This window comes from Danio rerio, chromosome 19, assembly GCF_052040795.2.
Source record: "Danio rerio strain M-AB ecotype USA chromosome 19, GRCz13ab, whole genome shotgun sequence".
In the NCBI taxonomy this organism is placed as follows: domain Eukaryota; kingdom Metazoa; phylum Chordata; class Actinopteri; order Cypriniformes; family Danionidae; genus Danio; species Danio rerio.
The window spans coordinates 10,095,152-10,119,164 of NC_141039.2; the positions used below are offsets into that span (position 1 = coordinate 10,095,152).

Genomic DNA, 24,013 nt, shown 5'->3' on the forward strand with positions numbered 1-24,013 from the left:
ATTTCCTAGATCCTCCGAAAGCTCGCCTCATGAGGCGCTGATTGGTCAGCTAACATAATGTGCTGTGATTCGCGGATCGGCTCCACGTCACCAGATAAAGCGACACAAATCTAATACCACACACTGTGCCTCCGCTGTGTATATACTTAAGTCAGAGTAGCTGTTAGCCGTATGAGTTTGAGCCTGAAACAGACAGAAAATTAAAAGGATGATACTCACACCTGCTCTCTAAATTAAAATCTGACTAGCGTCCTTCACATATATTCGAGTTATACGCATGTGTAAGTAATATAAAACATTAACATATCTTTTGAGAGTTTATTTAAGATGTAGAATGCAGGGAAAGTGGCTGCATAGAGAGACTGCAGCGCTGGTGAAGATTGTGTGTGTGTGTACAGCGGTTTGACTGATAATAATATGAATTTGTATCTAAATTGTTAGCGGTGCCAAACAGCATTTCCCATTGTTTACTTCCTCGCAACAACATACTGTTAATGCTAGAAAGTGTGCATGTTATAGATCAATTTGAACAAATAAAAATACTTGCAGGTTGAGGCTCACAATCCACAGATTCGTCAATTATGGTTGGAGCTGCTCCTTCTTTAAGGAGGTTTTAGCCAAATCCAGCACTGAACTGGGAGAGATTCTGGAAGCTGTCCTTTGTCAAATGCTTGCTATATATATTTTTTATAATTCTCTGGAACATAATTAAAATTAAACTGTAAGCACTTCTCTCTTTGTGTCTTGTCCTTTGGAAGCTCAAATACAGAAACAGAACAAGCTCTGTGGAAATGGCAGCGTTTGGACGGCATTTTAAGTTTTCTCTGCTAAAGCATTACAGCGCCTCTGGCCACACCCCTTTGCTGCGCAGGGTGTATGCATATAGTGAATGAATCGTTTTTGATCTCATTAACCCAGATGTATATTTTTTTAGTCTCCAAATTTCATTCGCTGTAGGCTTTGCTAAGCTAACTCTGTAAAAGCCAATGTCTCCTTTTGCATTGAACTTTAAACGTATTACATTCAGAGATGTTTTTTATGTTCACACAGCTTACACATTAACTAAAGTTTAAAATATGATATCGTAGTGGACCACCCCTTTAATAAATATGCAAATGCTGTTGTAATAAACGCCTCTGTGAATACAACAATATGAATATTCTTAAAAGTCATTCTAAGAGCTAAAATTATAATTATTCAAAATATTTTGAAGTGCCCTTAATAATCGCATTAATACATAATACAATATACACAATATCAGTATAGCAGAACAAATATTTATACGAATGAATATACTTTTTGCTTTATTTCTTTAACTCTCAGCAGAAGGCTGTAGGCTATGTAGCTATAATACATAGTTTGATGTTAATTTGATGATATTCTAATAAATTTAGCTTTTTAATTGAATGTAAGTAATATAAATAAGAAACCACTAACCTAATAACACTGTAAAAAGAAGTTTTTGGAAGTTACTGCTAGGGGAAATTATTATTTTTTTTAACAATCTTCAATCATTAAGAAAAGGTTATCATTAAGAAATGTATTGTTTTTCTTATTAATAAGTTTAAGAGATTCAACAAGCAGCAAAATTTCAGCAGGGAAAATATCTAAGCTATTGGGGAATTACCAACCTACATCACACATGACAACCGTGCATACCGGTTGCAAAAAAAGACCAGTTGCAATAGCAAACATGTCGTGTTGTGTGGTAGGATGCCAAATTCGAAAATAGAAGCCTTAAATTTTACTGTACACCACACTGCTTTTAATGCCAACTGCAGACAGCTTTGGCTAACAGCCATCAGAAGAGCTGAATGGAGTGAGGACCTAATTGAAAATGCTTGACTCTGCAGTTCTTATGTTATATCAGGTAAGTTCATGCTATGCTGAATCATACACATTATTCATTTATTCATTATTCAATTCGTCATATCATTACACAGACGAATTGTTCACCACAAAACTAGCAATGTCAGCTAACAATATGGCTAGTTTTGATTTCATGTGTACTTTAAAATCATATTTAATAACTTGAATCGTGTCTCACAAAAAGAAGTAACGCGATTGCATTTACGGAATAAACGAAAAACGAATGAAACTTTTATATTTGGTTACTCAAAGTGGATCGTTCTGGCTGACGCGTCTCCTTGACAGCAGCCCTCCGTCACGTCAGAGTTAATTCAGTCGCTGCTTCTGAGTGAAGATGGCGGAGGCCGCTGCTGCTCCACGACACCGGTTCTTCTGTCACTGCTGTAAAGGTGAAATAGACCCAAAGCTACCGGTGAGTCCACAGACTCTTATTTACCTGCCTATGTCTGCGTTTTGTCTGCTTACCCCATGTTAACCCCAACGCCTACCTTCTTACATAACTTACTGCAGAAGTACTAACTTACAGTACACGACTGTCTAATTTTATAGATGTCGCGTCTGTATGAGTCGACGCGCATTGGTTTGGTATTAGATAGAAACTGTCTTCAATGTAACTGCGGTCTAAATGTTATAAGGAGTGTGTGATGAGTGCCATGGTTGCGAGGAATTCGGTATCCAAGTTTGGGAGTTACACTGACTCCAAATTTAGCACAGTCTCGACCGTCTGAAGTAGAAACACGCATGCAGTACATTGACGGACACAAAGGTGCTTATGTCATGTCAATAAATATGATACAAGAAATGAAATATTTGATTGAAACTATACTGATTAAGCTGTCTAATACAATCTTAGTCTCCATTCTATCTTAAACTTATACACTATAAAAAATGCTGGATTCTACACAATGTGTTCATGTTGTCCCAACACAAATCGGTTAAGTTAATCGTTTTGACAAATTTAAGTGGACTGAACTTAAAGCAATTACGTTGTGCCAAAAAATACTTTAAAAATAGTGTTGTTTCAACTCATTTGTTTTTAAATAAGTGGTTTGAACAAGCAGCAAAAACATTTTATTACTTTTTAAATTGAATATTTAATCAAAAACCACACAGTTGAGTTTTAAAATTAAGGATTGTCGTTCCTCTCATTAGGAAATCATAAAATCTCTACTTTTATTTATCTGATTCATTTATTGATCTGAAATTTTATTGGTTTGTCGTAACTTTATTACTTAGCCAGTGTATATTAATATAAATAAAAATAAAGCATATACATATTAATTTATTTATACAATCTAGAATACTGGTGTCAAAGCTTTTTCATAATATTTTGTTCCTTTTTTATCTTTTGGGTAAACAAATGATTCATACAAATGTCAGCATAATAAAGGTATATTACTTTTAACAGAAGGGTTGAACTGTATTCTCTGGTCAGATTGTCACATATGTTTTTATACAAAACAGTATTGCTGAGCACAACTCTATCCATATTTCTGCACACAGTTTATGTAAATTTTGTGATTTAAAGGGTAAGTTTACCCAAAAATGAAAGTTATGTGATTGATTACTCACCCTCATGTTGTTCTAAACCCCCAATACCTTAGTTCATCTTCATAATACAGTTCCCAAATACTGAAATTTGGGAGTTCCATCATCCTCCATATTGGACAGTCTGGATTCTCAAAACGGTCCATGCCTTCAGTGGTTCAATCGAATAATTATCAAGCTACACGAATACTCTTGTGCACACATTAAACACTTTCTTCAATTCAAGGTATGTATCAGTGCACAGTGCTTATACATGCGCACCCTATACTGACACTAAACTCTTAGCACAAACTGTAGTATTCTTGTAGCCTCATAATATTCTGATTGAATCACTGATGAATGTAATAAGGGTAATTAAAAACAGAATATTAATTTTTAAATGAACTAACCCTTTAATGGTAAGTTCATCTCTGATCCCTTCATATAGAAGTAATACAATAAAGTTATCTGGAAGAACCAATAAGAGTTTAACAGTCAAAAGCTCACTGGAGAACTTTTTTATTAACATGTTAATAAACTAAACAGGGGAGGACTGGAACAAAAATTCAGCCCTGGCACTCACGATCTCCGTAACCTCTGATCGGGTCAGCCCCTCTCAAAACCAGCTGGCCGTTGTCGATTGGGCCAGCTAGTAAAATGTACCAGTCCCTAAAACAGCTAATACCATTGTCTTTATATATATATATATATATATATATATATATATATATATATATATATATATATATATATATATATATATACAGTTGAAGTCAGAATTATTAGCCCCCCTTTGATTTTTTTTCTTTTTTAAATATTTCCTAAATGATGTTTAACAGAACAACAAAATTTTCACAGTATTTCTGATAATATTTTTTCTTCTAGAGAAAGTCTTATTTGCTTTGTTTCGGCTAAAATAAAAGCAGTTTTAAATTTTTTAAACACCGTTTTAAGGACAAAATTATAAGCCCTTTTTAAGCTATTTTTGTTTTTGTTAATCTACAGAACAAACCATCGTTATACAATAGCTTGCCTACTTACCCAAACCTGCCTAGTAAACCTAATTAACCTAGTTAAGCCTTTTAATGTCAATTTAAGCTGTATAGAAGTGTCTTGAAAAATATCTAGTAAAATATTATCTACTGTCATCATAACAAAGATAAAATCTTTAAAATGATTTATTAGAAATGAGTTTAAAACTATTATGTTTAGAAATGTGCTGAAAAAAATCTGCTCTTCATTAAACAGAAATTGGGGGGAAAAAAAAAAATATAAAAAAAAAATATATATATATATATATATATATATATATATATATATATATATATATATATATATATATATATATATAAATATATATATATATATATATATATAGTTTTTTATTTTAGTGTTTTTTTCGTGCTTTCCAATATTAAATAAGCGTAAACTTCAGACTAATTTAAAGGTCAGAATTGGGGCCAGTTTATTTGAGACTTTCAGTTGTATAAAATGTTACACATTACAATCTAATGACAAACAGTTTACATTCTGACATAATATACCTCTGTTTATTAATCTTTTAAACAGGAATATGTATGTCCCAGATGTGAATCTGGCTTTATTGAAGAGGTGTCAGAAAACTTCAGGTACATTTCTGCATTTATGCTACTAAATGTAGTGAATGATAAAGATTATTGCTCTTGTTTCATGGAGAACAAAACCTTCAGAAAAAAATTACATACAATAAAGAATAATAAATGAAAATGAAAAAGATACTGAAAATATTTATTAATTAATACCAATAAAAAATGTCTTTGTATTTATGTACATTTTAGACGTTTGCTCTTTTGTATTATTGCACATTATTTTTAATTTTGATGATTGTATTATTGTGAATAATATTGACAATATTGTTTTGTATATTGTCATTTACAATGAGTAAAACATGTTTCTTAGTCTTCTTCAGAATCGGGATGGTGCTGCTGGGACAGGCAGTGATGACATGACCTCACAGTTTGCTGAGGTATAATATTTTACTTTTACACCATGCTAATCATTTTTTACAAAATAATGAAGTGCACAGATACATTGTTTAAGTTAATAAAAACTACTATATACAGTTGAAGTCAAAATTATTCGCCCTCCTATGAATTCTTTTTCAGATATTTCCCAAATGAGGTTTAACAAAGCAAGACTTTTTTCACAGTATTTTCAATAATATTTTTTCTTCAGTTTTTTTAGCTACAGAACAAATCATCGTTATACAAAAACCTGCCTAATTACCCTAATCTGGCTAATTAACCTAGTTAAGCCTTTAAATGTCACTTCAAGATGAATACAAGTATGTTGAAAAATATCTAGTAAAATATTCATCATGGCAAAGATAAAAGAAATCTTCTTTCCCTTATACAGAATTTTGGGAGAAAATAAAGGGGCTAATAAATCAAGAGGGCTAATAATAATTCTGACTTCAACTGTACAAATCAAGATAATTTCATGGCAACTTTAAGAGGCAACTGGTTGTTATGTGATGATATTGGTTGTTCATAGTGTAATGTAACACCTGATTCACCTGGTCCATGGAAATTGTTTCTAAATAAGGTGTCGGCTTATGCCCTCGTGTCAGGTTAGTCCATGGTTTTACAGACTACTGACAGGCAGTTGCGATGATCAACCACAAGAGGGAGCCACGAGAGAAACTTGCATAGTGTTGCTTTCATTTATTTTTGTCTGTGTATGTCTTTTTGACTTTCAAGCTCTAGACACAAAAGACTACAAATATATAAACCTGTTTGTTTTTTGACCTACAGTTGAAGTCAGAATTATTAGCCTCCCTGTATATTTTCCCCAATTTCTGTTTAACAGAAAGAACATTTTTTTCAACACATTTCCAAACACAATAGTTTTAATAACTCATTTCTAATAATTGATTTATTTTATCTTTGCCATGATGACAGTAAATAATATTTAACTAGATATTTTCTTAAGATACTAGTATTCACTTTAAAGTGACATTTAAAGGCTTAACTATGTTAATTAGGTTAGAGTATTAGGCTAGTTATTGTATAACAATAGTTTGTGCTGTAGACATTAGAAAAATTTGCTTAAGAGGGCTAATAATATTGACCTAGGAATGGTTTTCAAAAAATTAAAAGCTGCTTTTATTCTAGCTGAAAGAAAACAAATAAGACTTTCTACAGAAGAAAAATGATTATCGGAAATAATGTGGAAAAATTCCTTGCTCTGTTGAACATCATTTGGGAACTATTTAAAAAAGAAAAGAATTTCACATGAGGGCTAATAATTGTAACTTTGACTTCAACTGCACATCTTATATGGTCATTATATGTCAACAAATTTTAATTTTAGGGGTGAACTGTCCCTTTAAGGGGTGTCAGTCATCATTTTCAATGAGTCTTTTGTCTTTGCTTTAGCTGTGGCAGCTGCTCTTCATGGAGCATTCAGCCCTGCTCTCCGAGCCCTCGGTCACAGACGCGCTCCGCAGCTCCGGGCTCCAGCCAGCAGTTGCTGATCCTGCCTCTGGGACGGCGGGACCTGTGGCATCCGTCGAGAGTCTGTCAGACTGCACCGAGCCTCAACAAAACAGCCCACAGACAAACTCCAGACAGGATCAGGGACAGGCTGTGGAGGGGTGTGTAGCAAAAGTAATAACAAAAGTATCAGTATTCACACTGGTGTATAAGGGAAAAAATAATATAGCCATTAATTAATAATATAACAATTTAATACTTGCAGGTTATTTGTTACACTTTATCAATCAGTGAGACTCTGTCTTTTTTGTGGAGGACGAATTACAAGTTTGTCCATTTTTTGGTCAGACATCTGTAAAAAAAATGTTGACGCGTAACCCCCCACCCCCCACCCCATCTATCAGGAGTTGTTTTAAAATAAATCATCATATTTAAGTATATATAAGTACAGGATATCAAAGCTCAGAAATAATTCTGAATTACACAAAAAAATGGTGTTTTTCTAAAAAAAATATATACATTTTTTAGAATGAATGATTATATTTATTCAAATATTCACCCATATGTCCTCTCAATCCCTCATTTTTAAACACATGTTTATTACTAAGTCAGATATTCTTATATTAAAGTTGGTTAAAGATAGTAAAGATAGTTAAATTGCATTTTTGATGCACTGATGCTCTCTTTTTGTCTTTCCCTAAGGATTGTACAGCAGTTCCTGGCAGGTCTGTTTTCCAATTCAGACAGTGCAGGTCCCCAAACCTCCTCATGGTATGTTTAAAATGGTTAAAACAAGACTCTTTCAGATATAATATAACACCAAAATAACACTTTAATCAGTCAATCAGTAAGATTTTGGATCAGTTTTACCAGTTTTACCTTACTTAACCCATTACCTCATCTTAACACATTCATTAATTTTTTTTCGACTTAGTCCCTGATTATCAGGGATCACCACAGCGAAATTAACCGCCAGCTATTCCAGCATGTTTTACACAGTGGATGCCCTTCCAGCCGCAACCCAGTACTGGGAAAATTACCTAATTTTATCTGATAGAAATGTTGTTCAGAAACCAGCAAAAGATATTCAAGTTCCACTTTTTTCCTGCCCTGAAAAAAATATTTAAAGATTACTCTCTTGGATTTACTACATTTACAGTGGTTGTAAACAATTTATTTGGGCTGAATTTAAGCCAACAACTTAAGTTGAACATTACTAAATTTCATTTGTTTGTTTAAATTCAACACATAAATCGTTTGCAACAATTTTGTCAGCATTTTTTTTCAGTGTACATTTCCATGGATTTGCATATATTAAATCAATATCTCTGTTGATTTATCAATAACCTGTTCCTCAGGTCCAGCGCGCTGCACTCAAACCCTGGAGACTATGCTTGGGGACAGGGAGGTTTGGATGCGGTCGTAACACAGGTTAGTCACGCTGTCATCTCTGACATCATCCAGTTATATGACTCATGGCCTCAGCCTCTTTGCACTTAGCCTCATTAGTCTCCTCAGTGTTTTGCCAGCTGACGATTAAAGGGACAGTTCAACCAAAAATAACCATTTGAGGATAATTTACTCATCCTCCGGCCATACAAGATGAAGGTCTTTTTTTAGTAAGATATGCTAAATATTTATTTATTTTTTTGCTGAAACTGTGGTTCTTGGTGATGTATAAAATGGATATCGAAGACTAGAGTTAAAAAACATATGAAGACAAAGCCAAATTAATACCAGTGGCTTTTTTATGTTTTATTTATATTTATATATAATATAAATTATATAATTTTAGGGTACATTACAAAAGAAAACAAGAACTGCAAGAACAACAAAAACAAACAATAATTAAACATGTGCATACTTAATACGACAGATAAAATATTTTAAAATGGTAGAAAACAAGTAAAGATAAACAAACAAATAAAATAATAATAGCAAAGAAACCTACTAAATGTAATTTCATTCATTCATTTTCTTTTCGGCTTAGTTTCTTTATTAATCTGGGATCGCCACAGCGGAATGAACCGCCAACTTATCCAGCACATGTTTTACGCAGCGGATGCCCTTTTAGCTGCAACCCATCACTGGAAAACACCCATACACACTCATTCACACACATACACTACGGACAGTTTCCCTTAACCGCATGCCTTTGGACTTGTGGGGGGAACCCAGAGGAAACCCACGCGAACATGGGGAGAATATGAAAACTCTACACAGAACTGCCAACTAACCCAGCCGAGGCTCGAACCAGCGACCTTCTTGCTGTGAGGTGATCATGCTACCCACTGCACCACTGTGACGCCCCCTTTCTTATATGCTCATGTTTGTAAAAATACATTAACTAACATCAACTAATGAAGCCTTCTTGTAAAGTGTGTTCATTATTATTCATTTGTATTGCATATAAGGATTTGCATTAAGCACGCAGCTAGCTTGGATACACACTTGTGTTGCGGACTCGGACAAAAGTATAAATCAGTTCTAATCCTCAGCAAACAGTACTTTCACAGCAGTTTGGTTCCTAAATCTAATTTTTGCGAGAGATCTGCAGAGTGGATGGCAACATCAACAGCCTGAGGTATCAGGACATTTGTGCTGCGCATTACATTACAAACCACAGCAGAGGGCAAATTCTTCAGCAGGAGAGCACTCCTCATACTTCAGCCTCCACATCAAAGTTCCTGAAAGCAAAGAAGGTCAAGGTGCTCAAGCATTGGCCAGCCCAATCACCAGATATGAATATTATTGAGCATGTCTGGGGTAAGATGAAGGAGGAGTCATTAAAGATGAATCTAAACAATCTTGATGAGCTCTGGGAGTCCTGCAGGAGCGCTTTCTTTGCCATTCCAGATGAGTTATAAAGAAGTTCTTTGAGTCATTGTAGAGATGTATGGATGCAGTCCTCTGAGCTCTTGGGAATCGTACACAATGTTAATTCTTGTTCCACTGCACCATGACTTTATATTCTATATTGTGCATTATTTCTGTTCAGTGACTTTTGTCTTAGCAAAGTCAGACCTTAGTGTCCTAATGAAATAATAAAAAATTAGGGCATGATCGTATTTTATCATGTTAAAATTTGCGTAATCTAGAGGCCTTTGCGTTTCATATAAGCCACTTCTGATACCAAATGATCAACTAGAAGTCAAGTTATTATTTGTTGTTCCTAAAACTTGAATAGAGGACAATGCTTTTGTCAGGTAGTGATTGTGTTTTTGACTCTGTTCTACTGAAGAAAATTAGTTTTCATCTTGGATGAACTGAGGGTGAGTAAATCAGCAGCAGATTTACAGTTTTCGGGTGTACCGTCTCTTTAAATTTGTGTAGGTCAAACATGTTATAGACCTTTTGCTGAAATGAAAGAAGCATCTTGGTCACCACTTCCCATTTTTCCCTTGTCTTTTCTAGTTGCTTGGTCAGTCTGAAAACAGCGGCCCCCCTCCTGCCGAGAAGGAGATGATCTCATCTCTGCCCACCGTTAGCATCTCCTCAGAGCAGGCTGGTGAGTTCCCATAATCCTCTGAGTCACACTCTTAAGTGCAAAAGCAAAACACGGCTGTTCAGATACATCTGCTCACCTCCAGGAAGTGTTTTTTTCTTGGCTTTCCTGGCAGACTATTGTATCGAGATTGATAGATTAGGGAGTGTGAACTGGAAAGTGTTAAAACAAGATGAATCTCTGTGATTCTGTCAACAGCGCATTGTGTTTTTGGTGTATTCATATAAAATATTTCCAGACACTTGCATCTTCCCCCCTCATGTTATTGATTGCAGAGCTACAAATCAGTTTAGAAATATTTGAAGATTTCCACTTGAAGGTCATCTCAACAGGGAATCTTTGCAGAATTATGTTCACTTAACTTTCCTAGAGATGGGTTGCGGCTGGAAGGGAATCCGCTGCGTAAAAACTTGCTGGATAAGTTGGCGGTTCATTCCGCTGTGGCGACCCCGGATTAATAAAGGGACTAAGCCGACAAGAAAATGAATGAATGAATGAATGAATAAATGTTCACTAAACACTTCTGAAACCAATGTATATGGGTAAAAATAAATAAATAAACAAATAAATAAGGTAAACTACTGAATATGCTTAATGAACCATGTATGGCTAAATCAATAAACAAAAATTCTTAAGTTCTATACATTCACATTGTAAAATTTGTATATTACATGCATATTTATTATAGATTTATATACAGTTGAAGTCAGAATTATTAGCCCCCCTGAATTATGAAATATGATGACAGTAGATAATATTTGACTATATATATTTTCAAGTCACTTCTATACAGTTTAAAGTGACATTTAAAGGCTTAACTAGGTTAATTAGGTTAACTAGGCAGGTTAGAGTAATTAGGCAAGTTGTTGTATAACAATGGTTTGTTCTGTGGACTATTGAAAAAAAAATTCAGAAGGGGCTCATAAGTTTGTCCTTAAAATGGTGTTTAAAAAATAAAAAACGGCTTTTGTTCTTGCCGAAATAAAACAAATAAGACTTTCTCCAGAAGAAAAAATATTATCAGGTATACTGTAAAAAATTCTTTGCTCTGTTAAACATCATTTGGAAAATATTTTAAAAAGAAAAAATTATGTGTGTGTGTGTGTGTATATATATATATATATATATATATATATATATATATATATATATATATATTGTAAATAAAGCAAATACATATTGAAAAGTAAAAGTTTCTATTATTTTTATAATAAAACTTCTTAATAAAACTTTAAATTAATTTTAGAAGTTAAATTCATTTATATATTCCCATGAATCATCTGTTGAGCTGCATCCCAATTATCACAAATACTGCAGAAGACCTATTGGGACTCGCATGGACTCAAGATTCTCACAGAAATCAGTCAAGTTTGGTGAAGAAAAAAATCATGGTTTGGGGTTACATTCGGTATGGGGGTGTGTGAGAGATCTGCAGAGTGGATGGCAACATCAACAGCCTGAGGTATCAACATTTGTGCTGCCCATTACATTACAAACCACAGGAGAGGGCAAATTCTTCAGCAGGATAGCGCTCCTTCAGCCTCCACATCAAAGTTCCTGAAAGCAAAGAAGGTCAAGGTGCTCCAGGATTGGCCAGCCCATTCACCAGACATGAACATTATTGAGCATGACTGAGGTAAGATGGAGGAGGCGTGAAATAAGGATCTAAAGAATTCTGATGAACTGTGGAAGTCCTGCAAGAACACTTTCTTTGTCATTCCAGATGACTTTATTATTAAAATAACAACTCCCCAGCAATGTGCCTTAATACACTTCTATTTTAGACCAGCACAATCATAAGTCCACAAAGTGGAACAAATGTACTTGCTATTTAAACAATGTGGCGCAAAGCATGAAAATTAGTGTTGCCCTGGTCTGAAAATGGCAACAAATCGCGCCAAACACATCTTGTGCCTTATTGTGCCGGAGGTATGATAAGGGCCCATAATGTTAGCAATGAAACACAATGGGATGTCAACTTACATCTCATATAACTATGAAAAAAAGAATTTAAAACATGAACAATAAGCGTTAAACAAATGCTTATGAAATCTCTTTTTTATTAGCATGCATGCAGCACCTCACAGTTGTTTTCTCCATTTCTTTTCTTGAGTTCATCCATGCCATATTTTCCCCCTATGTCTCTCTCTGTCTCTCTCTGTCTCTCAGCATGCCGGCTGGAATGCCCCGTGTGTCGAGAGGAGTTTTCTGTTGGGGAATCTGTCCGACAGCTGCCGTGTCTGCACTACTTTCACAGCAGCTGTATTGTGCCCTGGCTTCAACTGGTATGAGTTTCAGAAACCTGAATCTGTGTGCCATCAGACTACCAGAATAAAGGAGAAACATATGCTTAATTTAGGGCTGCTGTCATAAATGGTGGCAGCCATGTGTTAATCGTTGCTTATAGTTGACTAACAAGCAAAAATATATGGAAAGGCCCTCTAGTGGTTGACTGAAGAAAAACAACTTTACACTAATGGACTAGTCAAAGAATATTCAACTTTTTTCCACATGTGACTACTTTCTTTGAAATTATGGGTTGCACTTCCAGTTTGGTTCATTCACTTGGTATTTAAATGCAACATTAGTATCACAAGTGGCCAAAGCTCCTTTGAGTTCAGTGTTTCGTTCCTCCATATTATAAACTCTTTGCATTTTGTACAGTATAGTAAGTAATATTCAACAATTGGCATCAACAACATGAAAGCATGGATCCATCCTACCTTGTTTTAACGGTTTAGGCTGGTGATGGTGGTGTAATGGTGTGGGGGATATTTTCTTAGCTCACTTTAGGCCCATTAGCACCAATTGAGCATTGTGTCAACGCCACAGCCTACCAGAGAATTGTTGCTGACCATGTCCATCCCTTAATGACCAGTGTGCCCATCTTCTGATGGCTACTTCCAGCAGGATAACGGGTCATGTCATAAAGCGCGAATCACTTCAGACTGGTTTCTTGAACATGACAGTGAGTTCACTGTATGCAAATATCCTCCACAGTCACTAGAACGCGATCCAATGGAGCACCTTTAGAATGTGTTGGAACGGGAGATTCACATTATGGATGTGCAGCTGTCAAATCTGCAGCAACTGCGTGATGCTATCATGTCAATATGGAGCAAAATCTCTGAGGAATATTTCCAGTACCTTGTTGAATCTATGCCATGAAGTATTAAGACAGTTCTAAAGGCAAAAGGGGGTCCAATCTGTCACTAGTAAGGTGTACCTAATAAAGTGGCTGGTGAGTGTATAAAAAAGACGTGTTTGGACATTAACTTCTGAATGCGAAATTATCTAAATTTCAAAAGATGATTGACGGAGTACATAACTAAGCAGCACAACGGTACATTAATGAGGAAGTAGTATGTCCCAAAGCTGGCATACTCTACTCTTATACACTCAAATGTATGTACTTTTTCTTCACAAAAACAGTACATAGTTTAGGATGTAGTTTTAGTATGCGGATTGGGATGCAACAATTGTTTACAAGTGAACTGAATGCACTCCTGTAATTCACATAAAGCATCATTGGGCGTATAAATAGAGGTGGTCAGTTGCGATGTCAGTTTGTAGAGCAACTCAAAGACGAATTCACAATTGGAAATTCCCAGTGGGTTTTTAAAATGTCACGTCTAGATTTATGAGCACCATAAACCTTGTGGTTGACATTACTTGAAGAGGCTGTAATGCTTCTTCTGTACATTACACACAGTCAAACCGCAAACATGGATTTTTGAGCTGGCAGGTTTGAAATGATGATAATGATGTTTGAAAACTAGACAGCAGTTGTGCGCTAAATTAATCTATGCTACCAGTTAGAAGTTTAGGGTTCGTTATTGTTTTTTTTTTCCAAGTCTTTTATGTTTAAAGCTTTTTTTTAAACACTAATTAACACCATAGAATTTTGTTTTCTTCTATAGAATTCAAAAGTATTAGTTAGTCTTTTCCAAACTTTGAGTTGACATGAGACTATCTAGTTTTTTCCCCTCAAAAGTGAGTTCATGACTTGAAATTTTGAGTTATTTGCTTTGAGTTCCGACATTTTTCCTCTGGAAAAAATTAATTCAGAATTGCAAGAAAGCTTATACACTAATTAATGAAAAATGTATAATGATATAAATGAAAATAGCCCAAATTGTGAAATGTAAACTTGAATTTCCAGTAAAAAAAGGCAGAATTTTAATATATAAACTTAAATTCCACGAAACAAAGTGAGAATTGCAAGATATTTGCTCAGTTTTTAGAAAAAAGAAGCAAATTTACGAGACATAAACAAAGATTTGTGAGAAATGCACTTATAATTTTGACATTTTATTAAAAATTGTAATAACGTGTCTCGCAGTATCAACTTTGGATACTAACTTCACAATTTAAAACAAAAAAGGTTTAAAAATTGTGATGTTTCTTTCAGTTTTACTTTTAAGATTAAAATCACAATTATGAAAAAAAGGCTTAAAATGCACAATATAAAATCAGAACTCAAGTAAAAACAGCCTCTAAACATGCAGTTTAGACATTCATTTCTCCTAAAAACTATATACAAAACATTCATTATCTTTTTGTGTTTTTATCAGCATGACTTTGAAGTTTACATGATGCTATTTTGTTTTTTTTTGTTTTTTTTTTCAAAAGTCAGTTTATAACGTATAATATTTATAATGATGTAAATGAAAATGGTCAGGATTTTGAAGTGTAAACTTAAATTCCACAGAAAAGAAGTGAGAATTGCAAGATATTTTCTAAATTTTCTGAGAAAAAAGCAGTAGCAAGACATAAACAAGGATTTGCTAGAAATATAAAATTCTGACTTTTTATTAAAAATTATGATAATGTGTCTCAGTTTCAACTTTTGAGATTAAAATCAAAATTTCAACAAAAAAAAAAAGATTGAAATGCAAGATATAATCGTAATAAAGTCTCTAAACATCTTTTCCCTGAAAACTACACCAAGTACAAATCCACCACATCAGAAATGGTCCTCAATCATTACCGTTTTGTGTTTTTATCAGCACGACACCTGTCCTGTCTGTCGGAAGAGTCTGGATGGTGAAGACCGGGGTTTTCAACCACGACCAGATCCTCAAGAAACAATCCCATCACCTCCAGATTTACCAGAACGAAGCACCTTCGAGACTCTTTAGCCTCTTTCCTGCCTTTATCACTTTAATTATTCACCAGTGCTTCATGAAGCCTCTACAAAGACCTCAGGTGCCTTCTATTTCATTTTAGTCCAGGCAGAAAACCAAATTTGAGATGTCAAAAGCAACAACAAATGGTACTAATATACACTCACAGTGTACTGCTATATGAAATCATGATCGTAATGTTTTTATCCTGATAAACAGTAGCTATGTTTCTATTCAAATATGCAAACTAGACTTATGAGCAAAACTCAACACAGGTTCATTGTGGATATGTACCCCTGTTTACATTTCTGAAGACTGCAAAACATGTACCCAGATCTACGTCTGGCTCAATTTTATCTGTAAAACGAAAGATATGGGGTGGTATTGCTCCGCTGCCGGCTTCTGTTTCTTTCTGTGCTGACCGCTTACCTCCATGTGGACAGCTTTACCAGTGTTACCAGTTTGCCCAGTAGCTCGCTGTGTATGCTGATGGATTTTGAGATGACGTCGGGGTTTGAGACTGGTAAAGAACGGATCCAGAAACCAGGTAAAACAAAAGCAAAAAATATATAAACAAATAAACAACAGGCTAAAAACGTGGTGAACTCGCACTCGCGAAGGCTTGTCTTTTTCTAGATTGCTTTTGAAAACACTATCAGTTGGGTTTAGGGATGGGGTTGGGTTGGTCAGTCAGTCCACAGTAAGCTGGCCTGGTCAGCTGAAGTGTAGATATGTCTAGATATTACACCCTCTGGTGGATTTACGAGAGAAGAGGACGTGCAAAAGAAATTTGAGATCATCAAAAATAGTACACAGTGACCTCTGGTCCATTTGCAAAAACTGCAAGCAGACGTACCGGTTACGTATTTCTCTGTCTTCAGAAATGTAGACCTGGGTACGCATCCGCAATGAGCCTGAGTTGGAAAAACTGGAATATCGCATAAAACATTTGCGAATAAAACAGCGTTTCCATTCAAAGAGAACACAATCGTGACTTTCTGCTAAACTGACGTCAAATATGACTTGTGCCTCAGAAGATGAAACACAGTGAATGTGTGTTGACTTTTGGAGACGTGAAACCACTTTTTGGGAGAGTAGCTGCTCAAGACAGTTCTGGGAGCTAATAATAGGGCTGAAGGATTTTAGAATGACCGAAACAACATTTCAGATATTGTAGAATGTGGTCTGTCACTTGGTTTTCCTTTAATGCCATCTCGTCACACTTATTGCAGCCCAGGCTCATTGTGGAAATGTACCCCTGTTTACATTTCTGGAGACCAGGAATTATATACCCGAAGGTATGTCTGCTTGCAGTTTTTTTTTTTTTGTTGTGAATCCACCTGAGGCCGATGTGTACACTTTTTGATGAGTTTAAATTTATCCAGAGGGCGCAACAACATACACTACAGTTGACCAGCTTGCTATTAACTAACTGACCATCCCATCCCCTCCCTAAACTCTAGCGATAGTGTTTTCAAAAGCTATCTAGAAAAAGAAAGGCCATCATGACCACACAATTGTACCACATTTTCAGATTTTACAACGTTTTCAGTCTGTTATTTATTTATTTGTTGCTTTACTGAATTTCTGTAACCGTTCTTTGCTGGATTTGAACCTTGTCGTCACTGTCCACTCCACTCCATGTCCCAAGTCTTCTGGCATATGTGGAGCGCTACTGGGCAAGCCGTCCATTCAAGCTGTCAGCTAGTAGTGCAAAAAGGAACAGAAGCTGTTGGCAGCATCAGACTACCTCTGAGTACATATTTTGCAGTCTCCAGAAATGTAGACAGGGGTACGAATCCACAACGAGCCTGTGTTGACTTATTTTTATTTTTATAAATCAATATGACTTTGATACACATGCTGGAATGTTTATCTGATAAATGTGATTCCCAACTGAGCCTGGTATCTCTATGGAGGATTTTCCTTCACTTTCGTCAATTGGTGAAGTTTTGTTCCTCGCCACTGGCTTGCTTGGTTTGGCACTTGTGGAGCTGCTCATCGATGGATTTGCTCTTCAGTGTTTGGACTTTCAGCAGTGAAAATTAAACCACACTGAACTGAACTAAACTTAAACACTGAAAACTGGACGGACACTGTTTCAATTCACGATAATCTTCTATGTTAAGCTGCTTTGACACAATTTATATTGTAAAAGCGCTATAGAAATAAAGATGAATTGAATTTCCATCATAGTTTATGCACGTTTATTCTTATTGGTTAAAAATACTCTGTTGTGGTCAAGCTTTTTTATGCAAATTTTCAAAATGTATGTGCATCTTTGTGTTTCCATTAAGCATTTTAATGCCTTCTTTCAAAATGCGCATAAATATAGATGAATGGAAACATAGCTAGTAATTTGTCTTTTATAAATGGCTAAAAGATCGATCCCTGGAAAGCAGCAAGTCATAAGACTGTAGTTATTACATCATGATTTTGTAAATATAAACTCATAAACAGTGTTCATAAACGACTATTGAGATTTCAGTTTAGTTGAGGCTCGGAACCGACTTGGACAACTTAATATCTGGAAATTGTGCCCATAAAAGATGTTTACAGTCTAGCCGGAGGTAAAACATGATAATTCCATGCTGAAAGGGACGCAGTGTTTTAGGTGGTCTGCTGGACAGCAGCTCACCGCGCTGAGATAGATGATACAGATGTCTCAGGGGACACAGTTCAAGTTGCATATGCATTTTTAATAGCGTGGCACACGTTTACCCTATAGCTTCTTCAGAGCTGCCGTTTTAATACCTCACAAAGAAGTTTGTCTACCTGTCGAAGGATGACATCTGTTTAACACATGCCTTCGCTTTTTCTTTTTAAAGGCATCATAGAAATGCAAAGATTTAGATATTTCTGCTGGAGTTTTGCACTGTGAAATGCTTAGTTTGCTGATGATTTGGCTTGACAGTTTACACTACTGTATTCTGCTAGAAGTTGACTGACTTCACTATGTGTGGTTTTATTGGAGGTTTGTGGGTTTAGAGTGGAAAAGTTGGATTGTATTCATGTCTCAAAGCTGTTTGATGTGCTTATTCTCAGGGTTCCTTGACTTTTTGACCCATATTTTGATATTGAGTGTCAATATAATTGATAAGTTCACTTCACAAAATGGCCTTTAAACTTTCTGAGAGTCATTAGAATTTTTTGTACAACTGCAAATATGAAGTTGAAATGTTTACAAGATGGAATAAAGAATGTCGCAATAAATAAAGAAATCAACCCATAATCCAGCTGCAACCCAGTACTGGGAAACATCCAATAAGTTACTATGTTGTTACCAATTTTGTTAAATGTTCTTGGCATCAAAGTGTTAAATTCTTGATCAACTAAACTGGAATATGCAGTAAATGCGGTTTTGCTTATTGATCAAGAGTTTCTGCATCATCCTAGAAGTCTACAAAACTTCAAAACACAACACCAGTTTTTATGTTTTTAAGTGAGATTGTTTTTAATAATTATTGTTTTTTAAATAATCTGCGCAACAATGTAAACTAATGCCATGTCTTCTAATATTTCACAGTGGCATCATGTTGAAAACAGCATAGGGGCTAAAACAGATCCTTGCAGCACACCATATAATAGCCATGTTTCCATCCAAACATGCAAATTAAATTTCTGCTCAGAACTGGAACATTTCATAAAACATTTGCGAACATTTGCGTCACTTCCTTATAAACTGGCGCAAAATATCAAAAGAAAAATGGAAGTTGCTGCATTAGAAGGCATTTTTTCATACATAATATCTTATTTGCGCATTAGATTATGTAAACTAAATGTTTAAGGCTCTTTCAACTATTACGCTAAATAGTCCACGGTTTGTCATATCTTTTTAAGATCATCTCTGCTCGCACTTTTTGGAAGATTTGCGCATTCCGCTGATGTTTTTGTCACTTCTTCCTCGTTTATAACAATTAATTTATGGATTTTTTACAGTGCAGCTTGATATACCCACTCGTCAACATCCCTAAACCCAACCATTAGTGTTGTCAAAAGCAAACTACAGTACAAATCCATTGCAGCTGCGCGCTTCCATGCAACCCAGGCTCATTCTGAAAACGTTGTCCTGTGGTTTTGCAGTTTTTGTTTTCGCGAATCCACGAGAGGCCGCTGTGTGCGCTTTTTTGTATCTCAAATGTACGTCAGCAGACTTGAGACGCAGAGAGGAGCTGACCACGATGATGACGATGACCGGGTAAGAGTGCGGGGAAGAGCGGGTCCAGAAATCAAGTAAGACAAAAACAGAATCCAAAAAATAAAGTGAAAGGGTTCATAACAGGATAAGAATGTGGTAAAATCGAAAACGTGGTAAAAATCAGATGAGAGCTTTTCTTTTTTTGGACGGCTTTTGTAAATTGTTGGTTGCAGCCCAGGCTCATTCTGAAAGCGTAGTTCCGTGGACGTTTCTGGAGACCGTGAAATACCTGCCGGAAGGTACGTATTTTTGCAGTTTTTGTTTTCGTGAATCCATGAGAGGCCGATGTGATCTTTTTCGAATCGCAAATGTCTCTAGCGAGGCCGTTCGCACCTGCGCAGTATTCGCGTAAACCCACCAGGAGCAGCTGTCGAACAAGCGTCTGTCTGACTGCCTGAATGACTGACTGTGCGACCAGCTAATCGGCTGTCCCACCCTCCTCCTTCCCTAATCCCAACCAATTTTACCGATTGATCTGCCCGCCTGCTTACTTCCCTTAACCCAACCAACAGCTTACAACTCAACCCAACCAACAATTTTGCCCCTTTTTTTTACCATCAAGGATGGTCGTCACTTCTTTCTTGTATATAACATTTACGTTATGACCTCATCGTCCACCCAAACATACCTGACAATTTTCACCATTTTTATTATCACATGATATTGTTGAAAATCACATGACTTTTTTTCTTAAATTTATTCGGTAAATGCATTTCTATTAGTTTACGCAAATTTTTTTTCTTATCGGATAAAAAGTTTATCCTACTCAGTTGTGCACATAATTTTTTATGCACATTTTCAATATTTATTTGTATGTCAGTATTTCCATCCTGGTTTTTAGTTATAGATGTTTCAAAATGCGCATAAAAATAGATGGGTGGAAATGCAGCTGTTGTCAACATAAAATTAGATAGTTCCCTGATTAAAAAAAATGCATCTGACAAGTATTTGATGTTGATATACAGAGGGTGTGTAATGACAATGTAATGCTGATATACAGCACAAAACTGTTAATTTAATTAAATTATTTTCCATGATGTTTATAAATCTTAAAACTGTCAAATATTGTAATATTTAAGCCTGTTATAAGATTGCACATGTAAGTAACATTTTGAATAATTACTCACTAATCATTAGTCGTCAATGTGTTGTGTTTAGTTGGTACATATATTTTAGTAAGATATTTTTAGGCACTCTAAGTTAATACTGCTAAATGATGTTGATAATTGAAGTCATCAAAACAAACACACCTATTCCCCCAAATGACCACACCTATTTTTGATTATCTCCACTATGATTACTAGACAAGTCTCTTACTGCTGATTGGCTGCAAGTTATTTATTTACGCTATGGTCAAAATCAATTTTCAAATATTGCTTAGTTAGCACTATAAATTCCTAGTTACACATGTATTAAAGAGATTTAAGATGACATCGAAGGCTGTTGTTTCAAATAAATGCTGTTCTTTTGAACTCTTATAAAAAACATCCTGCAAAATGTATGATAGTTTTTACAAAACTATGAAATGACTGTTAATAATTTTTAGCAACTGATATTATTAAGAAATGTTTCTTAAAACTTCAACATATCAGAATGATCTCTGAAAGATCAAGGGGCACCCAGGCTCATTATGGATACATCCGCTGTATATATTTGACAAACACAGCGCAAAATATGACCAAGGTACGTTTTTTTTTTTTTTGCAGTTTATTTTGCGAATTCACCAGAGGTTGCTGTGTATGCTTTTTCACATGTCAAATATCTCTCGAGTGCCTTTTATGCCTGCTGTTCTCATGTAAATCCACCAGAGGTCGCTGTCGGCTGACTGACTGACCGACTGTTTATCCTACCCACCCCCTTCCCTGAGCCCTGATTAAGCATCGACTGACTTGATCACAAAAGCAATCTAGAAAAAGAAAAGTCCTCGCGACTTCCTGATTTTTACCATGTTTACAGATCTTACCATGTTCCTGCTCTGTTATTTAATTGTTTATTTAATTATTTTTGCCTTTTGTTTATGTTTTGCCTGCTCTCTTTGTTAGACTCGATCCCTGTCATTAAGATCAACTCTTCTCTGTGCCTCAAGTCTGCCAATGTACGCGGCAAGCTACTGGAAAAACTGGTAAGAGCGGAAAAGTTGTCTACAGTGAGGTAAGCGGTCAGCTGGTAAGCATGAAAAGAAACAGAAGCTGTCAGCGGCGTCATACTGGCCCGAAGCATTCGTTTTAAAGACGAAATGCAGCCATATTTAGCTCTGGCTACATAATTTGTGCTCTTCAGAAATGAACACATGGGTACATTTTCACAATAAGATTGCAGGCATGATGCTGAAAATCCAGCTTTGAATCAGTGATTATATTAGTTTACAATTCATTAAAATTGTATGAACATGCCATAGTAGTGTTGGTTTTGTTGTATATTGTACACAACTAAATGCAAGACCTAAAAAAACAGAAAGAAATGTTTTGAGCAGCAGGTTTGTGTAGTGTGAAAATCAGATTTGCTCACACTTACACCAAGTGTGTAATTAAATTCAGATTTTGTAAGACGAAGCTCTTGAACACCATCCTTCCTAATTAATTTATGTCGCTAATGTGTGACACGTCACCATGCCATGCAGTCAGATTAATTATCAACTCATTTGCAGGTTGAAAAAACGAACAACAATTAGTTTTGAAACACAAGTTTCAGCATTTAAACCATCAAGCCTGATTTCCATCTGTTTCTCCAAGGTCATTTCTGCATCATTAGGTAAATGAGTCACATGACTATTCATATTTGTTTCATGAAGCAATGCCCCTGCAATGACAATCCCTTGACAGGTTATATTAAGACTCTTGGCACTTGTTTAAATGCAGAATTGACCAACCTCTTAGATCAATGTCAAAAAAAAAAAAACCATATGGATTACACAACTATATATTTCATCATCCCGCCTGCTTGATCAAAAAACTTAAGAATAGTTTGTTTGAAAGAAGTCAAAAGTCCAATAAAAAAAGTTTCAGTCGTCTGCTTTTCCCTAATTATTGGTTTCTATGCATTTTAACACCACATCTACAATACTCATGAGAGTCATGAGGGTTAACATTGACACAAGCCAAACTGGAGCCTGAAACTATTATAATCGATGCCACTTTTGCAGTGGTGGTTTGGCTATTGATTCATTTTAGTGACCATGTCCATTAAAGGGATTCATTTAGCAGCCCTTTCGTACATTACCAAATAGTGCAAGTAGGTGGTGTCAAGCATTTTTTAAATCATTGACTCATTCACTACACTATTTTGTTAAGATAATGATCGTTACAATGAACAGTCATATTAATTTGTGTATATAAACATATTCAGAAACAGCAGAGTATGTACTGTAGCCAAAGCATCATATACAGTAGTTAGTTGTTCGTTTATTTATTTACACTTTCCAGTTGATTTAGTTGGTTTAAATCTAATGGTTCATATTTCAGTTGTTATAACTCTTACAGCAAGCTACAACATTTTTTTCACTAATTTGTCATTTAGTTATTATAATTACAATTGTTCTTTGGCTGCAAAAGCGATTTCAACATATCATTTTTAGCAATTTCTAAGAGAGATGTTATCCCCAGCTGGAAATATCTTTATAGCAGCTTAAAGGGGGTTGCACACCAGATGCACCACTGCGCCGCACCACGCAGTGCCATGAATTTCAGAATTCTAAACATTAGTTTCTATCAGGGTACACACACCGGCGCTGCAAGTCGGCGACTGTCTGCGGCGCCCAGCTACGACTCAGGACATCGTTCATATTTTTGCCACGCCACAGAGCGCCATCTGAATGGTTTAATTTTAAATATGATGCAAATGTGCGCGTCTAGTGTGCGATACATCCAACTGTCATGTGCGTGCCGTGTCGCGGCGCATCCGGTTTGCGTTGCCTTTTAGGGGATGCTTGTACGTTTTCAACAACAAAAATAAACAGATTTTTTTCTATAATAAAATAAAATAATTTACTTAAAGATTTCATGAAATTAAAATAAAGCTTTTTAGATGTTAGTATCAATATTGTTAGTTTTTAGGATATCTATAAGCTAGTGTGCTCTAAAACCAGGGGTGGCCAACCCTGTTCCTGGAGAGCCACCTTTCAGCAGATTTCAGTTGCTACCCATATCAAACACACCTGAACCAATTAATTAGGACCTGTACACCACGTGATAATTACAGGCAGGTGTGTTTGATATGGGTTGCAACTGAAATCTGCAGGAAGGTGGCTCTCCAGGAACAAGGTTGGCAACCCTGTCCAAAACAATGACAGAATTTGCATTTACAAGATATTAATTCA

At 35.6% G+C, this 24,013-nt stretch overlaps 1 protein-coding gene and 1 long non-coding RNA gene across 2 annotated transcripts; one reads left to right on the top strand and one right to left on the bottom strand.

The window, feature by feature from the left end:
• Nucleotides 1–2,177: 2,177 nt before the first annotated feature.
• rnf115b (ring finger protein 115b) lies at nucleotides 2,178–17,688 on the top strand. The gene is made up of 9 exons (XM_087295470.1): nucleotides 2,178–2,281; nucleotides 4,966–5,024; nucleotides 5,335–5,401; nucleotides 6,813–7,030; nucleotides 7,572–7,640; nucleotides 8,228–8,300; nucleotides 10,284–10,377; nucleotides 12,544–12,659; nucleotides 15,384–17,688. Exons 1-9 carry the CDS (start codon nucleotides 2,204–2,206, stop codon nucleotides 15,513–15,515), a joined length of 906 nt encoding a protein of 301 aa, XP_087151596.1. The 5' UTR covers nucleotides 2,178–2,203; the 3' UTR covers nucleotides 15,516–17,688.
• LOC147832468 (uncharacterized) lies at nucleotides 14,976–23,635 on the bottom strand. The gene is made up of 2 exons (XR_015945317.1): nucleotides 17,305–23,635; nucleotides 14,976–17,229 (listed from the first exon to the last, which is right to left on the bottom strand). It is a non-coding gene; the product is annotated as an uncharacterized LOC147832468 (long non-coding RNA).
• Between the last annotated feature and the right edge of the window lie 378 nt (nucleotides 23,636–24,013).